Consider the following 25,045-nt stretch of genomic DNA (forward strand, 5'->3'; position numbering starts at 1 on the left):
AGTCGTGCTGCCTTTTGACTTGTACTCCACTACTTTATTAGTGACTTAGAAGAGGTAGTTCTGTGGGAAAAAAATTAAGACAGGGGAAAGGATGCCACCAGGCAGATTCCGATGCTCAAGGAAGTACAGCTCATAGCTCCCCAGAACTTTCAGTTCTTTCCAGGTGACGTCTTTATCCAAAAATGTCCCTCATTATATTTATGCTCTTTTCATCAATTTTTAGTAAACAAGTGAATATCTTCAGTTTTGTTCTTTTTCTTAAGATGTCTTAACAGGTTTTAGGAGAACTATAAAAAGCTGTCATCCTGCAATGTTTTCATAGTTTCTTTCTTACAGCATACACTTTTCAGAGTAACATCTATAAGATGAAGTCAACTTAAGACACTGGTTACTGAATTTAACGTCATCGCCAGTGTATGTCCTTGATTAGTAAAAGTAAATTTCATTTTTGCCTTAATCTCGCTTTCAGTATTGTCAATTTTTGCTTTTCTGTGCCTTTCATAATGAAATGGTGCTTCAGCAGACAGTCATGGGCTGCCTGCCCGCAATAGAGGCGGCTTAGTAGAGAGAAGGGAGTGTGGGCGCCGGAGTCAGAATTCCCCCCCCCCACCAGCTGTGTGAAATTGTACCTTCACTCACCCTGTCTCAGACTGCATTTTCCCCGTTAAGTGAGGGCAGTGCTTATGTCCCAGGGTATGAGTGAGGGCGTAACAAGGCAACCTGTTTAAAATGCCAACGTAGCACATGTACAGCCTTACGTCTGGAGCATGGGGGGGGCTCTGTAGCATTAGTTCCTTCCCAGGGCTCCCTGCCCCCTCATGTGGACCCAGGCACAGCACTGGATGAGATAAATGCTCATGGTTATATTCATTTTTTTCCTGTAGTATTTATGGCAGCGTGGAATTCGATGATTATGTGAGGCTGGATTGGCAGTCTCAAATCTGTTATTGTGTTTTTGCCCATAACTCGATAATCAAGGAAATTTTAGGGAAGAGAAGGTATGCAGATACGCCATATGATATATATTTGGCTTTTATTGTAACTTTTAGTTTTGGGGAAGTATTATTGACTATAGAAGTGACTCCATTTACTAAACTGAACTTTAAGATAGCAGTATTGATTCGGGGTGATGACTGGGGCGTGGCTGAATTGAGGCCTCACCTGCAGGCCAGCTGTGGCACCAGGTGGCCCATCTTGGGCTTTGCTGTTTGTCTTGCCTGTCCCGCTCTTCCCTGCCACCCTCCCATTCAGGCTTCTGTAAACCCTCCTTCCTGTGCCATGCTAGGAGGCCTTGTGGCTACATGTGATCCTCACCTGAGGACATGCCCATCGGTTTTGAGAGATAGATCAGCTGCTCTCCCACCCCCACCCCCACATGCACCCTGATGGGGGATCAAACCTGCAACCTTCTGGTGCACGGGACAGTGTTCAACCAGCTGAGCCACAGGCCAGGGCACAGCACCAGATTTCTAACAGACATTTATGTGGTATTTCTATGTGCCAGATACTGTTCCAGGGCTCGGTTCCATATTTTCCAGTATAAGGTCAGGCAGGCTTCCCTGCCATGTAGAAGGAAACTTGGAACACCGTTTAGCTTATTCTGGCTAATTTGAGATAATTTTCAGTGTCCTTTACTGGATTTTATGGTGATCCAGTTTGTGTCTGTTTGTTTTTGTATTTTCCCTGACATCTGATGAACAGCAGTTTCTTTTGTTGCTTTGGGCCGGCCTTTTATTTGTTAGCTCCAAGTGTATATAAGTGGATAAATGAGAACTCCAGAGTTTAGAATTGTATGAGAGACAGAGTTTTTGAACAAGTTACTAAGAAATAAAACATGTGCAGATGTCACAGGAGGGGCACGGTAGAGCACTTTGGAGTTGGCTGAAGCAGAATTTGAACCGTGACCCTGGATTCACACAGGATCAAGCAGATTCGCTAACCGGAGTCTGTCCTGTGAGGTGGTGGCAGTGTGAACTCCCAGGGGAGGCGGGGCGTCGCAGTGTCACATGGTGCTCAGGACAAATGTGCACCTGGTTGGGTCCAGTCTGTGGTGGAGCAGCCTTGTGGCAGGTATTTCAGAGCTTAGTGCCCGTTACTTATTTGTTTTCACACCCATGTCAAGCGCAGCACTCTTTTCTGGAGAGTTTTGGTTGCTGCAAGCTGTACCTGAGTGTGAGTATTTGGTTTTAGCTTTCTATTTCTTCTTTTCTCCCTCCCTCCCCACCTCTCCAGTTTCTTCCCCTCCTTGGTTATAGTCTAGTTACTCTGCCGTTCACTGAGCCTTATGACATCCAGGACTCGGTCACCCTTCCAGGTTTGCCCTTCCCACTCCCCTGGGCACCCCCCACACAACATTTCTCACGGTCGTGACTGTCTGCCCTCCTCCGCTGGGCAGCCTCCTGTGGTTTTTCCATTGTGTTCGCTCTGTCTTCGTGTTCTGTCCCTGTGTCTGTGAGGTTCATTAGCACCGGTTTTTTGTTGTGTAATAGTTTCTATCCTGCAGAAAAGATGGAAGAACACTTTGGAGAACTCGTGCAGTTGTCAGTATTTCCGTTTCATTCATCATTTCATTCTCTTTCTGTATCTGTCTTTCTCCTGTTTAGGAATCGTGGGTGTCATGACATAAACATGTGAGTGTTTCCTGCCTCTGCCCCCAGTCAGGAGTTAGTATCGATCACTTGCCCGTCCAATTCAGAGTCCATGAAAATGTCCCCAGTGATTGAGACAAAGTCTTTCTAAAAACTTGTGGTCCAAAATATTATCCATGAGCCCATGTTGATTTAATTGCCCCATCTCATCAGCGTTCTTTCATCCGGAACAGCTGCTCAGTCTCTCCCCCTCATGTGTTTGGCCGTCCGACAAGGGGATACAGGCCTTTCACTCTGAGGGTGAACCTCCTCCCTGGGTGCGTCACTGCTTCCTTGGAGCTGGAATCTTCTCATTGCATCACATTAGGGACACCTGTGCCTGTCTGTCCTTGTGCTGATGTCATTAACCTCCATCATCCAGTGCAGTCGGTGTCACCATTTCCCCTTTATGTTTACAGCAGTTTGTGGGGCAGAGTTTAGATATTATACCAACAACCCATTCCTCTGAAAAAAGCCTAAATAAATAGATTCTCTGCTGTTTTATACTTGCTTTGCAATTAAGTAAAGGCAACAAATCAAACCAAACAAATCCCTACTCCAAAGGAATGTGGCATGAATGGAATGAGCCATGCCATTTTTCACAAAGTAGTTATTTCTGAAAATGTAAGGATAGAATCCTGAGAAAATTCTCAGCCTACCTAGTAAATCATACTTTTTTTCTTCAGGCTATTTTTTTCCTTATTGCTGTATGCTAATTTCAGAAAAGTCAGGAAATACAGACAAGCAAAACAGTGAAAGGAGCCCGTACATTATCCTCCAGCAGAGGTGGTGACAGGCCGTCTTGTTCTTTTCTGTGCCCCTTAAAAAATGTGACCACCTCGTACACACTGTCTTGTTACCTGCTGTTTTAAATCTTTCCATGTCATTGGTATATGTCTGGAACATGTGTCACTCCAATTAAATTTATAAACCTTATGGGAAAAGAAAGAAAAAATTAAACCTGTAATTTTTGGACAGAGAAATGCACAGTGAGGTTTGAGGGTACATGAGAAGTACTTTCTTGAAAAGACCTTGAGAGGAAAGACAAATGCGCACAAGAGGCATTTGTTTCTTTAGTTTTGCTGCTGGAATACCAAATGGAACCTCCATGCTCTCTTTTTCAACTCCGACTGTCGTCTTCAGTCTCTGTTTCTCTGCCATTTTCCTAAGCTGCTCCCTAGGATTCTTTGTGCCTGTTCTCATCAGTTCTTCAGAGGAGACAGAGGTCTTCCAGGGCCGCCCCCAGGGACGAGGATGACCTGGTCCTTGGAAGAAAGGGCGACCTACTGTGGGCAGAGGTGTCCACAAGTGACCCGTCAGATTCACTGGCGGGAAGGTTGTAGCAGGGAGTCTAGGAACATTCACTGCGCCAGAGGACTCTTGCCTGAGCCTCAGTAGAAAGTGTTGCTGGATAGGATGGATTGTGCTCTGAAGGTTGAAGCTGCAGAATTAAAGTGAGGAGGCTGCTTGGTAGTAACATACTAGGTACAGAAATGGTTTGTAGTGGACAGTGACTATTTTACTCCAATTAAAGCCCAGTGCACATTCAGGTATTGAAGTGCAGATTTTCTTTCCTATGGGGCTTTTTGTGTTAAGAACAGAATGTTGACATTCAAATGTAAAATCGCTACTAAGTCCAAGAGAAAACTTACGACAGGTGACAGCGTGTGCTGCTAGGCAAGTGGGCCTGCTTAGTTCATTCATCAAACTCTTTTTCAGGTTAGGGTACTACCATCGAGCCATACTCCTTGTCTGATCTTTAAAAAAAAAACTCAAAAAAAAGGCATCAAGGGTGCTTTTGCTCAGTGTTAAAGTAAGTAACAAGTGGAGACCTTATAAAAACATGTCCGTTGTAGATCTGTAAGTCGTAAAACTGTCATTCATTCTAAGCAAATGTGCCTAAATCTTTGCCCAAAATGTTAAGATTGATCTGCATTTGAGTGATGCCAGTTGTCTTCAAAAGTTTGTTCCAAAGCTAAAATGTTTTGTTCTTCTTAGCGTGTTTATGTGTTCTTATTGCTTCTGCCTCCTGAATTCTTGAGATGAGATGAAAAGTTCCTTTGGCTTGAGCGATGAGGGCTGACTGACATGTCCATGCGCTTCTCTGTTTTAGAATAATATATAAGTGTTCCATGTGCGACACCGTATTTACCCTGCAAACCCTGTTGTATCGCCACTTTGACCAACACATCGAAAACCAGAAGGTGTCTGTTTTCAAGTGTCCAGACTGTTCTCTTTTATATGCACAGAAGCAACTCATGATGGACCATATCAAGGTGTGTGCGCCTCTCATCTTTTAAATGAATCCCAGATCCATTCACTGGTCATAAGTCAAGGCTGAGCAGCAGATGACAATAAAGCATGTGGGCTGTCGAGGGAAGGGGATGGATGCTGGTCGTTGGTAATGAGCAATTTACATGTTTACTCGACTGAGGGATGCTTTTTCTTCCCTGGCCCTGACTGCGTACCATGAAGGACCAGCACAAAGTAACAAATGCATGCACTGATTTTAAAAGCATAATCAAGCGTCAGGCTTCTCTTTTTCTACAGGTGAAAATGATGACTGTGAAATTTACTTTTTTGGAAACTTGGTGTTGTATAGGATTTAGAAATAGAAAGAGACTCGGACAGATTGTCTAATTTGTACAAATATTGGTGTATTTAGAACAATGAAGGTTTTTCCTTGAAATTAAGCAGCTAAATTTGCATTATAATTGATGCTCTGGATCTTTTAGTCTTTTTTTTTTTCTTTTTTCTCTTCTATCAAGGCTGCATGTCATCAGCTATGTCCAGGATACGGCACAGTGTCTGGCTCCTGGTGGGTGTTCAGTTAATGAAATGAATAAATGTCCAATTTGGACAACCAACTCCAACCCCCAAAGGGGACACTTAAATCTCTATACAGCCTTTAAAGCTCACTAAGGACTGAGCTTAGTCCTAGCCTCTTAGCCGTCCACTGTGGCAGGTCAAACAGTTTTATTCCTGTGTGATTAGGAGAGAATATCCATTAGCTCTCAGAGATTAAAGTGACTTAACTTTTTAAACAGAGAAAGAACAGATCCCATATTATTGTGAATTCAATCTCTTTCTCTTAGTTTTTCTCTGTTTTAATATATTACACAAAAAGATCAGTTTAAGGAGCAAGTTCAGTCTGATTTGGTCTAGTCTCATCTTAGGTAAATGAATGGACTGTTAAGCCTTGGAACTTCCCTGTAGAGTGTACGTGAGCTCACAGGTATAGTCGCCTATTGCAGAGGACTTCATGTCTCGGAGTCTGCACGTTAGATGCCGTATATTTCATCATTCTCACTTTAAGTACAATGCAACCCTCTTAAGATATTTTAAAAGTTTTTGCTAAAATCACAAAACTCTCTTGACAATATTTATTTAAGGAAAAACTAAAAACTGATTAGAATTAGACCCAAATACTTTAACATATTGTATGGGGGAGGGGCCACAAAGAAAAGTTGCTCCTTAAGAGGCTTTTAAGGTATTTGCTTTCCAGAACTCACCTTTACGTCTGGAAGTGGGTCTCCCATGGACTTGGTGGTTAGGGCCTTCCCTGTGTTAATAGTGAACTTGGAGGAATACAAGGTCCCAAGAAATAGAGTGAAGAGGAGCTGGTAGAATCTTGTGGCCACAAGGAGGGAAAATTGTTCTTACTCATCCGAAGCTTCATGGGACATGATGCGGAAACAGTGGCATCATGTGGCATTCAAGTACGTTCTGTACATTTTAAACGCTATCCTGCCTCTATGTGTTTGAGATGTGAGAATGAAGATCCAGTTTTAGGGGCACCCCGTTGTTATTTTTAAGATATGTACCTAGCTCTTGTGAATTTATTTACATTGCCTAATACCTGTGCTGTCCAGTTTGTCATGAGGAAGGAATTAGCCGGAGTAGCACAGGAACAGTGTTTCTCCACCTGCATTTAAGGCGGGTCTCTCTTTGCCCAGTCTAATCCAGTTCATGGCACTGCTCTGTCCCGGCGAGACACAGACTTACTCCCCGGAGCCCACGTCCTTCATGTTGGCATTTACGTTTACAGTGAACTTCCAAGTTACAGTCATTCAAGTTATGCTACCGGAGCTAAGGAAAAATCAACTCTGTTATTAAAATATTAGTTTTAAGTAAATAATCTTATTTTCAGTTACAATGTGAAAATAAAATGTGTAAGTTAGAAATTCACACTCTCGCACACCTTCCATTGCTCTCTTGTTACGGCAGAAGTTTTTGCTGCTTTTCTGTAATTTCTGTAGCACGCTAAGGTTATTTTATAGAAGAATACTTTAATACTTTACTCTGTCTTCAACTTATTAATTAGTAGAAATGCATTTGCTTAGAAACATAGGGAAAGCTATTAGAAAATCTTGGATTTAGTTTTTTGGGGGATTTAAATGGTTAACAGTGAAAGAATATGGCTCCTATTTTTAAAAAAGCCAGAAGCCTCTGCCCTGCGTGGTAGAAAGGAAGCAAAGCACAGTGTTGGGCTGTCCAGACTTCATGTCTCACCTCAGCTTTCTGTTTGCAAAGGAGCACTGGACAGGCAGGACTGAGGAAGGCTGGCTGCTTCTTGGTACTGTTTAGAGACCTGCCTTGAGAACGGGAGCTGGAGCCCCCTCTGAGGGAACAGCTTTCCACGCTCACACTCGGGAGGAATGTGGAGCTAGGTGTTCACAGCGCGAGCCCCGCACCCGGGAGGCCTGCCTGTGCCAACGCACCTGAGGGCACGGCCGGCGTCGTGTTGAGTCTCTGCAGGCTGGGAACTCAGACACCAGCAGCAGCCTGAATACTGATGGAAGGAGGGGGCCCTAGTCAAAAACAAACTGTAGAAGAGGCACAGGCTGATTTGCTTCCTTTGTTTGTTTGTTTTTTACTCCATGCTTCCAGAACACACAAAAAAACACAAAAGCCAAGTAAGCCAGTCTTTAGAATCAAGCACACTTGTTTTGCTCCAGTAGAATTTGAAATTCTGAGAGTTTAAGTTGAAGATAGCTGTTGAAGTTAATGAAAATAAATAGCTAAGCAGTTTAAAAAGGCTTTTTTAGTATCTACTGTGTATAGGTCACAAGTCTGGGTGCTGTTGGTAAGAAGGGATGGATTCAGATAGGGCATAGGGAGATTAAAGTTACCCCCCGGCCCCAAACCCCAGCAAAACTCCCAACTGTTCTAAGTGTCCCAAGAATGCGAAAGACATGAAAGGGAGGGAGAGGGCTTGCTATTATCGTACTTGGTCTTAGGTACAGTTAAAGTTAGTTATCTCAGGGTCTCGAACACCTACCAGTATGTGAAAGTAAAACCTTCCCCAGAGATGTCTGCTGTGGGGAAGACTCACTGTGCTGTACTGGAATGTCAGGAGTAATCTGGATTCAGTACAGAAGTCTTTCAAGAGTTTTAAAACAGTACAAGCAAATAGGTTTTCAAAAATAATTTGGAACTAGAAATGCATGTCTAGTTGACTTACAAATACTGCTTCTTTATCTCTTTTTTAAGCATATATTTTGCATAGGTTTTCTTCTTGACATATAAAGTATTTCTGAATGAATGTAAATCACATGCAAATGTCCTATGCATTGAGTAGCCCACATGCGCTCTTTTTTAGTGGTGTGATTTGTGATATTTCTTCTCTTTTTATGACATAGTCTATGCATGGAACATTGAAAAGTATTGAAGGGCCTCCAAACTTGGGTATAAACTTGCCTTTGAGCATTAAGCCTGCAACTCAAAATTCAGCAAATCAAAACAAAGAGGACACCAGATCCATGAATGGGAAAGAGAAATTGGAAAAGAAATCCCCATCTCCTGTGAAGAAATCAATGGAACCCAAGAAGGTGGCCAGTCCCGGGTGGACGTGTTGGGAGTGTGACCGCCTGTTCACGCAAAGAGATGTTTACATTTCCCACGTGAGGAAGGAGCACGGGAAGGTACGAGTGAAAGCCCCACTCCCACCCCCAGCACCCTTGGTGTAAGGAAAGGCACCAGACTGACAGACCTCCAGGATTTGGGTTCTTGGCTTGGCTGTCAGTAAGTAGTAGGGTGACCTCAAAAATCCCTCAGTGTCTCTGATCCTCAGTTTTTTTCTTTATAAAATGGACCTTTCCAAGCCCTTCCAATCTCGTTCTGTGATTTTGCTAATAATTGCCTTTACCTTTACCCCCCAAGGCTGGCAGTGAGCTATCTACCACATTCATGAGGAGACTGAGAACAAAGGTGAACCAAAGTTAAAAATGTTTGAATTTACCTCTTAGCCCTATGACAAATATGGAAGAAAACAGGAGAGGAAGGAAGTGATGTTTTGAAAACTGCTGGTAGCATTTTCTGACTTGCGTGATTATTTCCTGAGTTTGGTAGTGAGAAGAGGCAACCTCCTCCTCAAAGTGTCTAGGAGACGTTCTATAACTCAAAATCACTGAAGAATCTGAGTTGCAATATGTATATTCTTTCTCTTTTTAAAGTAATAAGTATATATCTCCAATTACTAAGTTTTAAAATGCTCATTATTAGATTTAATAAACTAAGCAAGATTATTTTTTAATATTATTTTGATCTTCTCAAAGTTGGTTTGTTCTGGTTGAGATCCAGAGAGAGTCAGCGTTATGTTTGGTTGTTGTATAACTTAAATCTCTCTCATTCTATAGCAATTTAATTTTATTTTGTAATGGGCTATTGAGTTTCTAGAAAAATGGGGTATATGGCTTCTGTTTGACATTGTTTAACTTGTTTCTCTTTATCCCATAATTTCTAATTTTTTAGATGGGAATTTTTTAGATAGGAATACGTCAGAGGTTCCGTGTTCATTATGCATCATGCCCGAGTCAGGGAATGAATACCAGCTTGTCCCACTGTGGTGATTCTAAGATGAATTGGTGGCTCCAGAGACATTACACTGTAAAGAAAGCATTTTATTGCTTTAACTTAAGCCAATAAAACCACATAGTTGACCTTGGGGAACCTGTGTAAAGAGTACCTAGGAATTGGTTTGTAATTAGCATGTACTGGGTCCCTGTTCCATTCATTGCTTTACGCCTTGCTTTGTAATCTAACATGTTGAAGTAATTTGATCTCCTCATGAAGCTAACGTTTCCCCACATCAATCACAGTGATCAAAGTTGCAAAAAGATGTTTTTATTACATTTGGCGTAACGACTTAATGCAGTACCTCTTCATATAAAAACTAGTTGCTTATTGAATATATATGGCTTTAGTAGCTCATTGCTTATTTCATCATCTCAACTTCAGGCTCCCTGAATAGGCCGTAGCGTCTCACAACATGCGTTGTAAGGATTGGGTAGTTCTTGACAGTCAAAGCTTTATAAGCCTTCTATATAAATACCAGGAGTTTTTTCAGAGCCTAACGTGCTAATGATTTTAGAGGTCTTTCCTTGGCATCCAAACTGGATTTCACAAATGTTAAAACAGGAGCAGACCATAATTATCTAGCAGTCCCTTCCTGCGTTGCTTGTGCATTTGAGACTTCTGTAGCCATCTTAGAACATTTCAGAAATCTTTATTTTTTTCCCCCTAAACTGTCTTTATTTTGCACATCTGACAATTACTGGATCTAGACTATAAGATGAAATTTAACACTTAAACTATTTGCTTTGGACGGCAGCGTGGAGCCTGCCCTGACCCAGACACGTGGGCCAGCAGGCTGTGCACGGTGTGTATACTTACGTTAGATGCGGCCATTCATCACAGAGGAAATGTTTGGCTTAGTAGGATTTTAGGATTAGCTTTGAAGAAGTTGGGACCCTGCCTTTGGAATGAGGCACATCAGATTAGATTACAGTTTCAATTCAGCTCATGCAGCCTTCTGAGAAAACTAAAGGGAGGTGAGGGAAGGAAGAAGACGTCTTTATAAGCTGGTGAACTGAAAAGAAGGTCGGTTGAAAGAGAGTTAGGAACCAGCGTGTGAGCTCTGCCGTGCTGAGCCAGACTGCAACCCTCCATGTCCCACATCCCGCCCGCAGACCTGCTTGTATTTCTTCCCATTCTCTCCTTCCCTCCTGTCAGAATAGTCATGTCACCTCCCCTTCATTTAAACCCCTGACTTCAAATCTTCTGCACTCTGTCTTTTCTTTCAGACAGCCAGGCGAGCATTTTTCCACTCCCACTTTCCCCTCACCTGACCACTGTTGGGTTTTGGCTTCACCTTTGTCAACAAACTCACTTCACCTGTGACCTCGTTGTTGAGTCCAGTGGACATTCTTTTGGATTTGACCTCGACTGACTCCACTGCACTAGTTCACACAATTGGCAGTTCTTCCTAAAAGCATTTTCTATCCTAAGTGTTGAACACTACACTCTGCTGGGTTTTCCCATGGTTTCTGTCCTGGAAACATTTAACTGTCTCTTGGGAATTTCAGTTACTCATGACTTCACTTGTCATAAATGTGCAGATCACTTCCAAGTCTCTGTCTCCAGCTGTGGTTTCTTACCTGCATTCCAGTCCCTGGAATCCAGCCGCTTATCAAGTGTTTCGGCTTCTTGAATCATTCACTGAAGCTTTAAGCCTGCCCAGCAAGGAACCTACACCCCTAGTGTAGGCTTAGTAATTTATTACCCCTACCCCAAGCTTCTGCAGTCACAGCTTGGTGTCCAACGTGACTTGGTGTTTCCTTTCTTCTCTCCAGCCCTCTCCCCATCCGTTCACTTAATACCCTTTAATTCACCCACCTTCTCTTTGTTTTTGCCCAGATTATTCTCACCGTGCAGTTCTGATTATGCAAATGTTATGTTCCTGTTGCCCTCAAGAGTCATCCAGTGGCTTTCTGGTCATCCTCTGATTTACCCCTTTCTCTAGACATATCTCATCACCTTTCCGGAAGCTAACTTCTCTTAACCCTTCAGGTCTCAGCTTAGACATCAGCCCATCTGATTAGACTTTCTTGGTCCCCTCAGACTGAATCAGGTTCTTTTCCTTCATTTCCCATGGCAGCGCGTGCTCCCTAATATGTGCTGACCAGTATGTGCAGGGTGCCTCTCCCATTGGACACTTGAGGCTTTCTTCCTCTCTTCAGTTCCCACTCATAAAGTCTCTGGGAGCTTCTCTCACTAGCTTATAGTAAGCCGATGAATATCTCTTGAATTAGTGGATCAAGAATGGGCGCTGATTTGAAAGACATCCACCCCTCTTAGACGTAACTTCCTCTTCTTTAAAATGGGAATCATACGTGCTTGAGGGGCTACACAGTGTCCTGTGTTGTAGGTACTAGATCCGGGGAACTGTATGTGAGCTGATGAGCAGCCCCCAGTCCTTTAGGTTTAAGATGAGGTAGAAATATGAAACATGCTATATGTGTGTAAGGGATTTGAAAAGTGTATTTGGCTAAATATCCCAGGAGAGCACAGTTGTTTACTTCACCAGGCTGGAAGTTGTTGGAAAGATCTGGTTTTACTGCTCACCCAGTGAAACATCTCTGCGTCATGACAATACCTAAGTGTTCTGGCCCAGTGAACTGTGAAGGGACACTTGGTGGATGACTTTGGTGACTTGTGCTAAGTGGGGAGGTAGATGGTGATGGTGACGATGATGATGATGATGATGACAGTGAGGGGTTGCTGCGTGGCGTGCACTATTTATCATCTCGTTTATCCTTAAAACAGGCTCATGAGGTAGATGCTGTTACTGATCCCACTTGACAGACGAGGAAAGGAGGCTTAGTAATTTATTACCCCAGTTTCTGCACCGTGTAAGTGGCAGACGTGGATTCAATCCACTGTGCTGAGCAGTCTACTCTCTGCAGGCCAGAAAAGCTTGGTATTTCAAAAATTGCTTAATTTTAGTGTCATTGAATCTTTCAATATGGATTTGGAACAGTTAGCAAATACATGACTTTCTATCCATCGTCACTTTGATTGATTAAGAATTATGGCCAGTCTTGGCTACAGTTGTTTATGCTGTCGTTACGGGAACAAAAGTGTGTTCATAGTTTTGGAAGAATGTTGAATGTAGCAGTCTCGTATTCTTCACTTGGGACCTACCGCCTTACTGGAGTGAGTTGCAGTTGTAGTTAATAGTGCTTTGCGGTTGCTAATTTATTGCGTAAATCTTCCTGTGGAGTCATGGACACTTTCGAGTGGCTCATATGTCTTAGCCACTGCCTGGGGTGTGTTTGGGGTTGACTGGATTGTAGCTCCAGTGGGCTTCCTGGGACACAAAGGCTCTTCCTGCAGAGAGAGTTTAAGAAATCCAGAGAAATGTTTAAGAGAGGGGCCTCTGTCTGACTCCAGGAGTTCTCAGTCAATACTTGGAGTGAATTAACCAAAGTGCTGCTTAGCCAGGCTTTTTTGGACGTACAGTGTGGCCAGTTACACTCACTCCTCTTTGTAACCAAAGATTGCACCTTCACTTTTACCTTGCCGCCTGCCGGATGGAAGCCTTTTGGCCAGAACAACCAGCCCAAAGGGATTGGGTCAGCTACAGATACCACGTTGTGTCTTTGCACTTGAAGTGTATAGCTCCTGTGGCACTCTGCAAAGTCAGTCCCCTACCAGGTGAGTCAGCAGTAACTGGTGAGAGCTGGTGCCTGCTGCCACCAGTGACGAACGTGCTTACAGACATGCAGGCTTTGCTGTGAGTGCGTCGCCTTCCAGGGCTGCTGGTATTTTGGAGCCCGCCGAAGACACTTCCCCGCTGGGCCCTTCCTGTTTATCTCTCACAGGGACCTGCGCCTTGGGAGGTGGAGACGCCCCTGATGCTGGGCTGTGCCATCGCCAGACAGGAGAAATAGGAGACTTGGCCCCCGTCTCTGTCTGCTCTGGGCGAGTGTACCAGGACTTGCTGGCTTAAGAACATTCTTATTAAAAACATCGCCTGCAGCCAGGGACTGACTCTCTCACTGTCACAGACGAGCAGCCTTCCTTTCTCTGGTTCCACTGCCCGTGGCTGTCGTGGGTCCACTCCTGGTCCTCTTTCTCCCCCTCACGCTCTTGGCTTGTTGGAGGTTGATTTTGCCATCTCCTCGTGCTGCTCAGAACTAGAAGCTCGCCTTACGGCAAAGTCTTGGCCTCTCACTCTGTTCCCTGTCCCTGTCCCTGTCCCTGCCCCTGCCCCTGCCCCAGACCCAGACCCAGACCCAGACTGATGCCCCAAGCCCCACCCCTTGTTACCTGTCAAACCTCAGTCCCTGGCTGTGCCCAGGTGCCCTCCTTGCCCTGGCTTCCCTGCCCAGTGCAGATCCATTGGGGCTGAGGGTGGAGGGAGGAAAGTAGCTTCTTTTATGACTTGAAGAACCCAGATTTGCTGTGGGATTAGGTTTCTTCATTGAATGGGTGCTGAAATCTCATTAGGTTTTAGAATATGGGCCCAGTTTTGTGGTTCTGTTATTATGCGGGTAGGCTTTTTGTACTTGCCCAGGAATGCAACATTAATTTGTAATTTCTTTAGGAAAATATGTTCTTAAATCCAGCTGGCAGACCAGGTTTTTAGATTTTAACAATTTAGCACGTGATTGTGTCTGTAAGTCGATATTACCTCAAAGCCCCTAAAAGCCAGACAATAATTTTACACGCCACAAGTGGGGACGTCAAAGGAAATGGAAGGCCATTTTGGCTGTGGCTGACTTAATAAGGCATCGTAACTTCGACAACACTAGAAGGTAGCCGAGAGGTCATGAATTCCCACTCAGTTCACAGATGGGAAAACCTCAGACCCAGAAGGACTGCAGGGCTTTTTCAGAATTTAATCCTTGTGCCAAAGACTGCTTTAGAATCCAGAGACCTCCCCTCTGCCTAGGGGCTGGGGTGTGGCTTTTTCAGCAGCCCCCCCCAACCTATGAGTGGGAACAGACTCCTGTTTGGCAGGAGAGGAGCCTGATTCTGGAGCAGGGTGGGAAGATTATGTCTAAGACATTAATGCAGCAGGGCCCCATAAACGTCTGCTAGGTACTGCACGTGGTCCTGGAGACAGAGTTGGAAAGTTGTCAGGGAAGACAGGCCATCTTGTCTTTATATTCACTTGAAGCCGATTCATTGCGAAACTGGGATCAACACGAGACAGGAAACACAGGCGTCTTGCCGTAGCCGTGTGACAGTTGGTTCTCATGGCGCAGATGACTTGCTGGTGTCTCTCATGGCATCACGTGTGCTTGCACCTTCAAACCTGATGTCGATGATACTGGCGAGCAGCACCTCATTAATACGGTTTATTTGGCCAGCTGGAAAGTCAGTATAGCACGCAGGGCGGGGCTAACGAGAACATAGCCATCACCGGGCAGCTTTGAGCGTAGCTGGTTTGTGTGTGTGCTTGCTTCCTTTTTACAGTTATGAACAGATTCCTTACAGATCATCTGATAAAACAGTGACTGTCTTTGAAAGGACTGACTAGTTCTTTTGTCTTGATTTCTGGAAATAATATTACAAAGAGTCTACTTAAGTCTTCAGACAGTTTATTCAATTTTTTAATCTGTAGCAATATTTGTCCTTTTGTAAAATAGTGATTGTAGGGGGAAAAATCCCTCCTAATGACTTCTTTTCTTTTAGATTGGTTTGTAATTAAAAAGGGCAAAAGGATTGTATTAAAAATCTCATTGGAAGAAAACATTCTATATATTCCTTTCAGTGGTCCCTTTTTGAGGACCGGATTCTCTGAGAACAGAAATATTAGAGAAATGGTGTGTCACTGTCTATAGCACACAATTTAGGAACCAAGGAGGTTCAGAAGACAGGGCAAACTACATGTAGAGGGGAGTTAAACGGAACCAGACCCAGAAGAATTTGGCAACAAGGATTTTTTTTCCATGCTCATGTGATCTCTGATTCCTGAATTCCTAGAGGCAGCACATGGCCCACGGCACGGCACCAGCAGCTGTTTTTCCTGCTGTGAATTGTGGAGGAGAGAAACTGTCACCGGCATTTGCTGTGTGGGAGGGGGACAGAGCACCACGGGGCCTGTTCAGGGCCCTTAGCAGGATCCCCAAGGCCCTGCTGCACCGCACCGCTGGTCAGTGGGGGTGGCTGCCGAGGTCCCAGGCTGAGGTGTGCCCGTGGTGACCATGAGACACCCCTGGCAGACATCTCTGAGTGTCACTGCCATGATTCTGCCGGCTTGGTTAAGAAGCCAGTCTTGCTTTCAGCACTTTCTTTTACCGTTGCCGGAGTGCCCGACATGGCTGTGGGCACAGCAGCCGTGGTAGAGGAACACCTTTCTGTCCCGTCTGCTCTGGGTTGGCCTTTCGCTCTTGTGCATTGATTACAGTTCTGTGTCTTACTTTTTCAGTTGTACAGTGTCACGAGCAAACCAGGTAGTCATAGCCAGTGAGTTATACCTGTCCGCGTGCTCACTGTCACCTAAATAGCACTGTACTGTGGTCCTCAGGATGTATTCTGAGCTTGTCACTTGAAAGACACCATTCTCCTTGCTTTAGAATTGTGACTTGTTTTTACCTCGCTGGATTATCTACTTTGTTAAATAGATTTGTTTCTGAATGATGAAGATTTGGCTCTGTTTTTGTTTTTCTGTTGAGTGTGAGAGAATGGTCTAAATTAGGGTTAGCAAACTATGGTTGTCAGCCCTGCTACCTGTTTTTGTAAATAATTTGTTGAAACACGGCCACACCCATTTGTTTCCACATCATTGTCTACAGCTGCTTTGAACTACAAGGTGGAGGGATTAGTTGCAACAGAGACTTTATGGTCTGCAAAGCCTAAAATATTTACAGTCTGGCCCTTTACAGAAAGAGTCTGCCAACCACGGGTCTAAATTTGTTCTCTGTGTTTAAATATTTCCCTAAAACACTCAGGTCCAATTTGTAGAAACTTGGATCATTTAGTACTCAAAAATTACTTTTCTTGGTGCTTTCACACGTATGTAATTTGAGTTTCCTATTCTGTGTTCATCTAAATACACATTTATTTATATATTCCTGAATATAGTGAGACAGGAACTGGAAAAATCTCACTTGCATCCTAGGTATTAAATTCTCCCAGTAAGAACTTTGGAGTTTATGACCCACAGTATTCCAAACTTCAGGGTAAGGCTACCTGCCTGTGTGTGACAGACCATTTTCTAAGAGACCATGGGGGGTCAGGTAAACAGCTCTATTTCTTAAGATTTACCATCTGTAACTGTAGGTAATATTTTCACAAAGGGAGTGGAAGCTTTCCAGTTTTGAGGGCACATGCTGGCTATGTGTAGATCTAACAGGACTAGACAAGGAAACTGAAATACCTGTGAAGCATTGTTATTTTTTATTTACCCTGGTGAAAGTTTCAGGAATTCTCAGATTGAAAATTGTACCTTTTATCTATTGAGTAGCTATGCTACTGTTACCTATTCAGTGAATTTTTTTATTTATAAAATCAACTTTGTTGAGTTACAATTCATAGATAATATGAGCACATTTTAATCCTATAGGAAAGCTGGGAGACATGTTAGACTGTAGATTTTTTTTTAACGTGTTCATTTTATGTCTGTACTTTTGTTTGTCGGATACTTGAATATTATAGGAATAACGTGCAGTTATGAAACTATTTAGAAAAGCCCATTCATTCGTAATTTGGGAATGTTTAATTTTTAATTGTTTGTTCTTTTATATATACCTTTCTTTTATTCTACTATAAAATTCATTTTGCCGTGGAGAATTACAAATAAAGTAGAAAATACAATTCTTGCCTTGCAGGTGCTACAAGTGGGTAGAAAAAAAAGCATAAATATTTTAAAAGCTAAAATTAGTAGTAGTTTGGGTGTAAAAGCAGAGTTTCAGAGGCATCACAAGATGGTGTATAATTGAATACTAAGTGAAAACCGAGATTTCAGCTCGGCTCTTGCTGAGGCCCTGGACATAGACTGAGCAATAGAATATAGTGCAGCCTGTAAAGAGGTTGGAGGAAGATGGAATGAAGTTAAAAATGAAAATTGTGTGTGATACGTGGAAGAGAAGAATTGGACTTATATCTAAGGTACAAGGAAGCCGAGATCTGAACATTACTGTTTCGTGGGAGATGAGCAGGGTGTGGGGGATGCCAGGGAAGGCTTCACAGAAGAAATGCTACCCAGAGGTCCTGGAGGATGCACCAGAGGAATTTGCTCGTGCACAGGGCAGCAAGAAGAGTGTGGGTGTGGTCCAGAGCAGCGTGTGGAGCTGGGTGGCTGCCAGCAGGTAGTTCTGGAGGGCGGAGTGCTAGGGAGGGTGTGAAGAAAGTTGGGAGGTGAGGTAGGCAAGTCCAAAGGCCGTACTCCCTGAGCTGCCGGGCACAGTGGCTGGATCTTAGGCAGAGAAATGGCACCATGGAGTTGTGTGTTTCCAGTGGTTCGTGTGGTAATTGTGTGGGATATGAATGAGACGGGGGATGGTAAGCTGGAGAGGTTGGGAAGGCCCCCCCAGGGAGCTGAGAGGTGAGCTGGCCGGAGGGTGGGAAGGCTGTCTCACTAGGGCAGGGGAGGGAGGTGTCATTGTCTTCAGATGTGAATTTGAGGGGCTTTACGTGGAATGTATATGAAGTCCTAGGAGAGGTAGCCAAAATGATGGGTTGAGGAGTAGATTGTGGACAGTCTCAAAAGTCAAGAAGTTTGGATTCTGCCTCACACTTGAGAGATGGCACAATGAAAATCCAGTTGCTTCTGGATGCACATGCCCTGTCCTCTCCCATTGCAGAGGGTGACTGTGCCCCTCCATAAGGACAGCCCCTTGTCTTTATGCTCCATTCAGCCCCCTTGCTGACCACTGGAGGGAATCACAGCCACATTTGTGCCCTGTCTCCCGCATCTTCAGCTCTTCCTGATCATTCTCAGAGTCACAGAGTGCCTGCTGTAAGCAAGTAAAGGAGCCTTCCTCACCCACTTTCCTCTGCCTTCCTTACAACAAACCCCTGAAGCCGCTTTCTCCCCTGGGACTCCCTGCGTCTCTCCTCCACTTTATGCATTTGTCTTATCTCTCCACCAGAACCACTCTTGTCGAGCCCCAGCTGGGTGTCTCACTTGGTTGGAGTGCTGTCCCATGTGCCAGAAAGGTTTCGGGGTTGATTCCCGGTCAGGACACATACCTAGGTTGCAGGTTTGATCTCCGATTGGAGTGCATATGGGAGGCAATCGATCGATGTTTCTCTCACATTGATGTTTCTCTCTCTCTCTCTCTCAAATCAGTAAAAACATATCCTCAGGTGAGGATTGAAAAAACCACCACCACCCACTCTTGTCGAGCCCCCCGTGACTCCGTATCACCGAGCCCAGGGGCCTTGGCTCTCTCGGGCATCGTCTTATTTGGCCTGTCTAAAGCAGTTGTCTCCTTTGCTAGGCATCCAGGACACTCGCTTCTCTTGGTTCCCATCCTGCTTCGTCGATGGCACTTCTCAGTCTTGCTCACCTTTCTAGCCTATGAATGTTGATGTGTCCATTTACCCAGAAAGTTATAATCCAGTCTGTGACTGTAAAAACCACCTCCCTCCCTTTTGAGCTTTATGACCTTTCCCTGAGTTCAGACTAGAATTTAACCACCCATTTAGCATCTCTACTTAGGAGATCACCAGTGGGCCTCTCAGACTTACCCTTTGATTCCTCTCCTTCCCTAATCCTGCTTCTCCCCCACTTTCCCAGTTAGTAACTGGTGGCCTCTTCTACCAGGCTAGAGATTTTGGAGCGATGCTTGAGCCCTCTTTCTCTCCTTTGTCAACCACATCCAGCCCACCCACACATGCTACTAGCGCTCTGCAACTGAGTAATATGTGAAATCCAACCATTTACCGCCAGCTTTCCTTTCCGAGCCCAGAACACGTCATGTCTTCCCCCGGATCGTTGCAGCCTCTGCACCTGTTACCGGCTCCCACACTTGGCAGCCAGAGCGACCCATCGAAAAAACATTGATTCTAGTACTCCTCTGCTCAAAGCTTTTAGTGCCCTCCTGTCACGCCTCTGGATGACCCAAATCCCTCACCGTGGTTCACAAGGCCAAACAGTCTGCTGTCTGATCTCACCTGCCATTCTTCCCACCCTCACTCCACAGAAAACTGCAGAAAGGATATGATTGGGCAGTTCACTGGGGAAACAGGTGGCTCAGGGATGTATGGGCAGATGTCCATATCACTAGGCATTGAGGAAAAAACAGTGCAATGTAATATTTTACCCATCAAAGTTGGCAAAGTTGATGAATAGTGATCTGGTGTTCAAGAGCTCCAACATTGGTGGTATCCTTTTTTTTTAAAAAAATGTTTGTATTGATTTTCTTTTAGAGAGAGAGGAAGGGAGAGATAGAAATATTGATGAGAGAGAGAAACATTTATTTGCTGCCTCCTGCACGCTCCCTACTGGGGATTGAGCCCACAACCCAGGCATGTGCCCTGACCTGGAATTGAACCACTGACCTCTTGGTTCATGGGTTGACACTCAACCACTGAGCCACACTGGCTGGTCAATGGTGCCCTTTTTGAGGACATTGTTGCAAGAAGCTTTAAAGAGCCTTAACAGTTTTACAGCTTCTAAACTAGAAAGACTGCTTTCAGAAATTTATACATAGGCAACGATTAGTTGACTATTGAAATTTTTATCTGTAATTACTGAAAAGCGGAAACAACCTAAATCATTAATAGAAAATATTTAAATTATGGTTCATTTATATAGTAGAATACTATGCATGCATTGAGAAGACTATAGAAACAGCAAAACCCGTATAGCTGTGTGTGTTTTACAAGTGAAAAAATCAGGGTACAAATCAGCATGTATAATGTAGACTCGTTATAAATACACATAAATTATGTTCAAAAAAGAAAAAAGTGGGAAGGATATATAGCTAGAAATTGACTTCAGTTGCTGAGATTAGAAGCAATCTTTCTTATTTTGCAATAAGCATTTGTTATTTTTATAATTGGAAGAGATAAGAGAAAGGAAACGAAGACTGCATCGTCTAGAGTCCCCATATATTCCCCACGTGGAGCGCGGGGGCTGCGGGGCAGGCATCCCTTCCATTTCCTGGTGCCTTCCTCGCCCGCCCACCGCTGTCCACAATAAGCATCGCACCTGTCTGGGTGGCGCCTTATCTCTGGCCACACAGGACTGGTTCTTCCTTCTGTCTGAATCCCTCTCTGCTCATTGACTCATCTCTTTCCTTTGTCCTCGATATCTGTGTGTGTGTGCGTGTGTGTTTTATAGGCTCTTTTTTTATCAGTATTTGAACATGCTCATGGCTCACCCATTTTCTAAAATCTAAGCAGTGGTTGCTTGCTTTGTGCCCAGCACTTTATCCTAAATTTGTTGCTCTTGGATTACTTTGTAGAATCTGCTCATATCATTCCAGTAGATAATTGTGTGTTCAGTTCTTTCCTGTATTCATTCCTTCACGCGATGAGAACTGAAGGAGTATTTTCTGTGTGTCGAAGGCCAGGGATGCAGATATGATGGCTCACAGCTCCTGATTTCAATGGGGTTACAGGGGAGTGAAATTCATACTGAAATAAAAATAAAAAACCCAAAACTTGTAGAGTTCAGGGTTTTTCTTTGGAGAAAGAGGTACACTAATAGGTGTTTCATCTGTTAATTAAAAATTTTTTTACCTTAGTACTATTAGTTATTAGAGAAATATGCATTAAAAGCACAATGAAACACCATTGACCACCCTCTGCAATGGCTACAATAAAATAAAATAGCAACACCAGCTGTTGGAAAGGTTGCAGAGCAGTTGGAGTCCTGTCCATTGCTGGTGGAAAGGGAAAGCCCAGCCAATCTGGAAAACTGTGTGTGAGAGTTTCTTATTTAATTTACCATATGACTCAGTATTCCCATTGCTAGGTGTCTACCCAAGAGAAATAAAGTCCTGTGTTCACACCAGAACCTGTACATAAACGTTCATTTTAATTCCTAATTTCCCCAAACTGGAAACAACCTAGCCGTCCTTCACCTGGTAAGTGGATAAACTGGAGTATATCCAAGTGGAGTTCTGCTCCACCGTGGAAAGGCACACCCGGCTGACACGGATGAATAGTAGATGCACCACGCTCAGTGAAAGAGGCCAGACTCAGAAACCACCTGCTCTTCTATACGGTTGCATTTGCTTAAGTGGAAAATCAAAAGTGTAGGAGAATCAGATCAGTGGTTGCCACGGGCTGAGCGTAGGAAGAGGGGATGACTCTAAAGGGGCATGTGGGGATTTTGGGGGGTGATGGAATTGTTCTATAGCTTGACAGTAGTAGCAGTTACTCAACTGCATCCATTTGTCAAAACTCATAGAACTATACATTGAAAAGAATGACGTTTACATTTTGCAAATTATACCTTGGTAAACATGACTTTTTTTTGAGGCAACAAAAATTTTTTTTTGATACGTGCTATATTCATGTTTCACCCAAAAATCCAAACAACATGAAAGAGTACAGTGAAAAGCCTTGTCCCTACCCTTGTTACCCGCAGTCGCTGGGTTTCTTATGCATCTTGAAGTTTCTCTATATAAGTATCATCATGTATGCATATGTTTCATTTTTACCGTTTCTAACACAGGACACAGCTTGTTAACGTAATTTTCCAGTTCTTTCTCCATATAGTATGTGGTACAGTTCTTTTCATACCGGTACATTGAGATCTTCCATTCTTATCTATAGCCACATGGCAGAGTGTTGTATGAGGGCTTATACTGTATTTGACCAGTTCTTCTTTGATGGACCCAGATTTTCCCCAATTTTGCACAGGGCTGCAGTGAATAACCGTGTGTAGTCAGTGCTGTTATAACTCTGGTATTGAAAACACAAATTTGTTCCAATGCAGTGGGTACATCAGGGAACAGTTGTAGCATAACCCGAAGTCTGAGTGTGCTCATGTGTGATTTCATCCCTGAGAAGCACTAGGTGAGTGCGGAGAAATGTGGAATGGAGTTGTGTAGCAATGAACAGAACACGCACATCCCCAGACTTCCACCTGCTCCCCCATCTCCCCTGTTTTGAGTCACACTGGTCCATACTTGGTGTTACAACTTCCCTCCGACCCTCCAATTTCAGATAACCCTTCTTCCACCACTTCACAAAAACTCAACAAGCCACAGCCCTCTGACGCCCACTTCCACAAGCAAACTGCAGGTCTTTTTCAAGGTAAAGTGCCATTTTGATTTTGCAGTATCTGTCTATTTCTTAACCACTTGACATGTATAAAACCATGCTACTGTTTTATTAAATATGTCATTGACAGAGTTTTTGACTATTATGCCCTTAGCTTAATTTTGGATGGTAGCCCTGTAGTACTGACTGAGTTTGCTTAGTGCAATGATTTATAACATGCGTTATATGTATGTTGTGTTATTATAGCAGAATGGATTGTTCTGTGTGTGGGTCTATCCTTAGAGTAGATTTCCAGGTGGAAGGGTCCAGAGTTAGGAGTTAAATTCTGAGGGTTCTGCTGAGATACATTTAAATTATATAGTTGGTTTTTACTTTTTCATAAAAAAGAATAGAGCTGAAGAGTGTGTGTCAGTGTGGTTTGGGAATAATTCTGTCCCCTTAATCTTGAATGTGTGGGTGTTTCTGGATGCTCAATGGTCAACAAGGAGGCTTTTTGCAAGGCCGAGGCCTCTGAGAGGCAGGAATCTCAGGAGAAGGTGAAGTAGATGGCTAGCCAATTGGCTTTGTGAAGATTGGACCTCCCCCACTTCTTCCACACTGAAAGAGCCTTCCAGCCTAGGGACAAGAAGGGGCTGGTTATCAGCATGGAGAATAACTGAGTGACAGAGCCAGTGGCAGTCCCAGACACATTCACCAAGTGCCATAGAAAACGGCAGGTCGAAAGGCATTTTAAACCCCAGAGCTCAGACCTTGAGCCTCAGGCTAGAGCATTCAGAGCAAAGGAATTTGCTAAGAGGTGCTAATGATTTCTTTTCTAAAGTATGTGAAAATAAAAGAGTAGAAAATTGGAAATTAGGGAGGAAATGCACTGAAGTGTTCATTTGATATCTTACTGTAAGGTTTTACAAAATGTTCAGACTCTGCCAGCTTATTATATTAGTTCACTATTTCTTCAAAGAGTTTTATTTAAAAACAAACAACTAATAATTGAGTGGGAAAACGTTAATTTTCCGATTTTAGTTAACTGTAAAAAGCCCACTCAAGGCCATGGTTCCCTCATTATCAGCTTACCCTACACTGGAGCCAGAAGGAAGTAAATGACCTTAAAAATTAAAAGTTTTGACAATAGAACGATGATAAACTTTGACACTTTCTTAGTGTTTTTCCTTATTTTTGTTTGATTGATAAAAATTGCTTTCTGTGTCATAAAGTAGCAGCGGTAACTGTTATAATATTGAAGATATAGTTATGAAAATAAATTAGGTTAAAGCACCTTTAAATAAATTAGCATTTAAAATTTAGCAAAGAAGACAGTCATTTGTTTTGTTAGGTACTGTGAACACAGCAGATTTGATCTGGAACCTGGCGTTTAAACCTGTAATTTTCTTGTCACCGGTGATTTTGAAACCTTGCTCCATTGTTCCGGGGCTTGCACAGTTCATTTCTGCATTTCTTAAATAAAGATGAAAAAGAATAATATCTCGCATTTTGTCAGCTCTTTGAAATAGTAATTACTGATTCAGCCGAGCTGCTCGTCATTTAATTTATTGCCTACTGAGGATTTCTTGATTGAAATTTCTCTATTAAAATTTGGTTTGCTGTTAACGTAACTGCACCGTTACGAGAAATGGAGTCTTAGTCCCTTCACCTGAAGAGAAAATGCAGCTCACGTTCCCCGGAGGCCTCTGCCCCTGGTGTGGTTAGTTTCAGTTTTCTTCTTCATTTAGGCTTCTTTGTGAGAACTTTGCTTTTAGAAATATGCCGTGTGTTTGGATCCTTCCAGGTGATCTTAATGTCCATCTTACATGCACAAAGTTCACAGGGAATTAGATATTAGTAGGTATTTAACTATTGAAACAGGAGAGCTGTTCATGATGGAAGGTTCTTCACTTACAGCTTTATCCTAAATGTAACCTCATGTTCGTTCTTGGGTGTGTAAATCTAAGAGACCAGGGGTTACTGACGGCCTGCTTTGTGTGACCCCAGTTTTTTATGAAGGAATACCTTGGGAGAAGGGACAGCACGCCTCAGCGGCCATTCGCTCTGCCCTCTCTCTTTCCCGGAGATGACATGCTTGGGAAAACCAGGCAGTGGCCCGACTTTCATCCCCAGCACGGAGAAGAAACGCCCTCCTTTGTTTGCCTTTATCTGGGCTCAAGACCCTTTTGAATACCTGCCAGACCGATTGGTTTTATTTAAAAGACAATATTTTCCACTCTTTTAAAATGAAACTTGGATGTGTAGCTTTACTATTATTAATACGAGAGCATTTATTGAGGATTTCTGTGTCCCAAGCTCTGTGTTAACCTTTACTTTAACCCCCCCGCCCCCCAGGTGCGTGCGATCACTGGTGTGACCCCTACGTTACGGGGGGTGGGATGGGGTACATGTTTAAAAACTCTCAGCCACTTAGCTTTGCTTACCAGTTTGACTAGGACATATTT

General features: G+C 43.5%; 1 protein-coding gene across 12 annotated transcripts in view; it reads left to right on the forward strand.

Annotated features, from left to right (window-relative positions):
* The window catches only part of ZNF532 (zinc finger protein 532), a 93,328-nt gene that overhangs the window by 61,021 nt on the left and 7,262 nt on the right, over nucleotides 1-25,045 (forward strand). For 10 of the 12 annotated variants that reach the window (XM_016223512.2, XM_087819125.1, XM_087819128.1 and 7 more), the window contains 4 exons: nucleotides 4,741-4,903; nucleotides 8,270-8,551; nucleotides 8,790-8,837; nucleotides 22,545-22,634. In XM_016223512.2, coding sequence (XP_016078998.1) covers nucleotides 4,741-4,903; nucleotides 8,270-8,551; nucleotides 8,790-8,837; nucleotides 22,545-22,634 — 583 coding nt within the window. The remainder of the gene's footprint in view (nucleotides 1-4,740; nucleotides 4,904-8,269; nucleotides 8,552-8,789; nucleotides 8,838-22,544; nucleotides 22,635-25,045) is intronic. The other 2 variants (XM_087819126.1, XM_087819133.1) reach the window with 2 other exon arrangements.

This window comes from Miniopterus natalensis, chromosome 7, assembly GCF_054644295.1.
Source record: "Miniopterus natalensis isolate mMinNat1 chromosome 7, mMinNat1.hap1, whole genome shotgun sequence".
Classification (NCBI taxonomy): Eukaryota; Metazoa; Chordata; class Mammalia; order Chiroptera; family Miniopteridae; genus Miniopterus; species Miniopterus natalensis.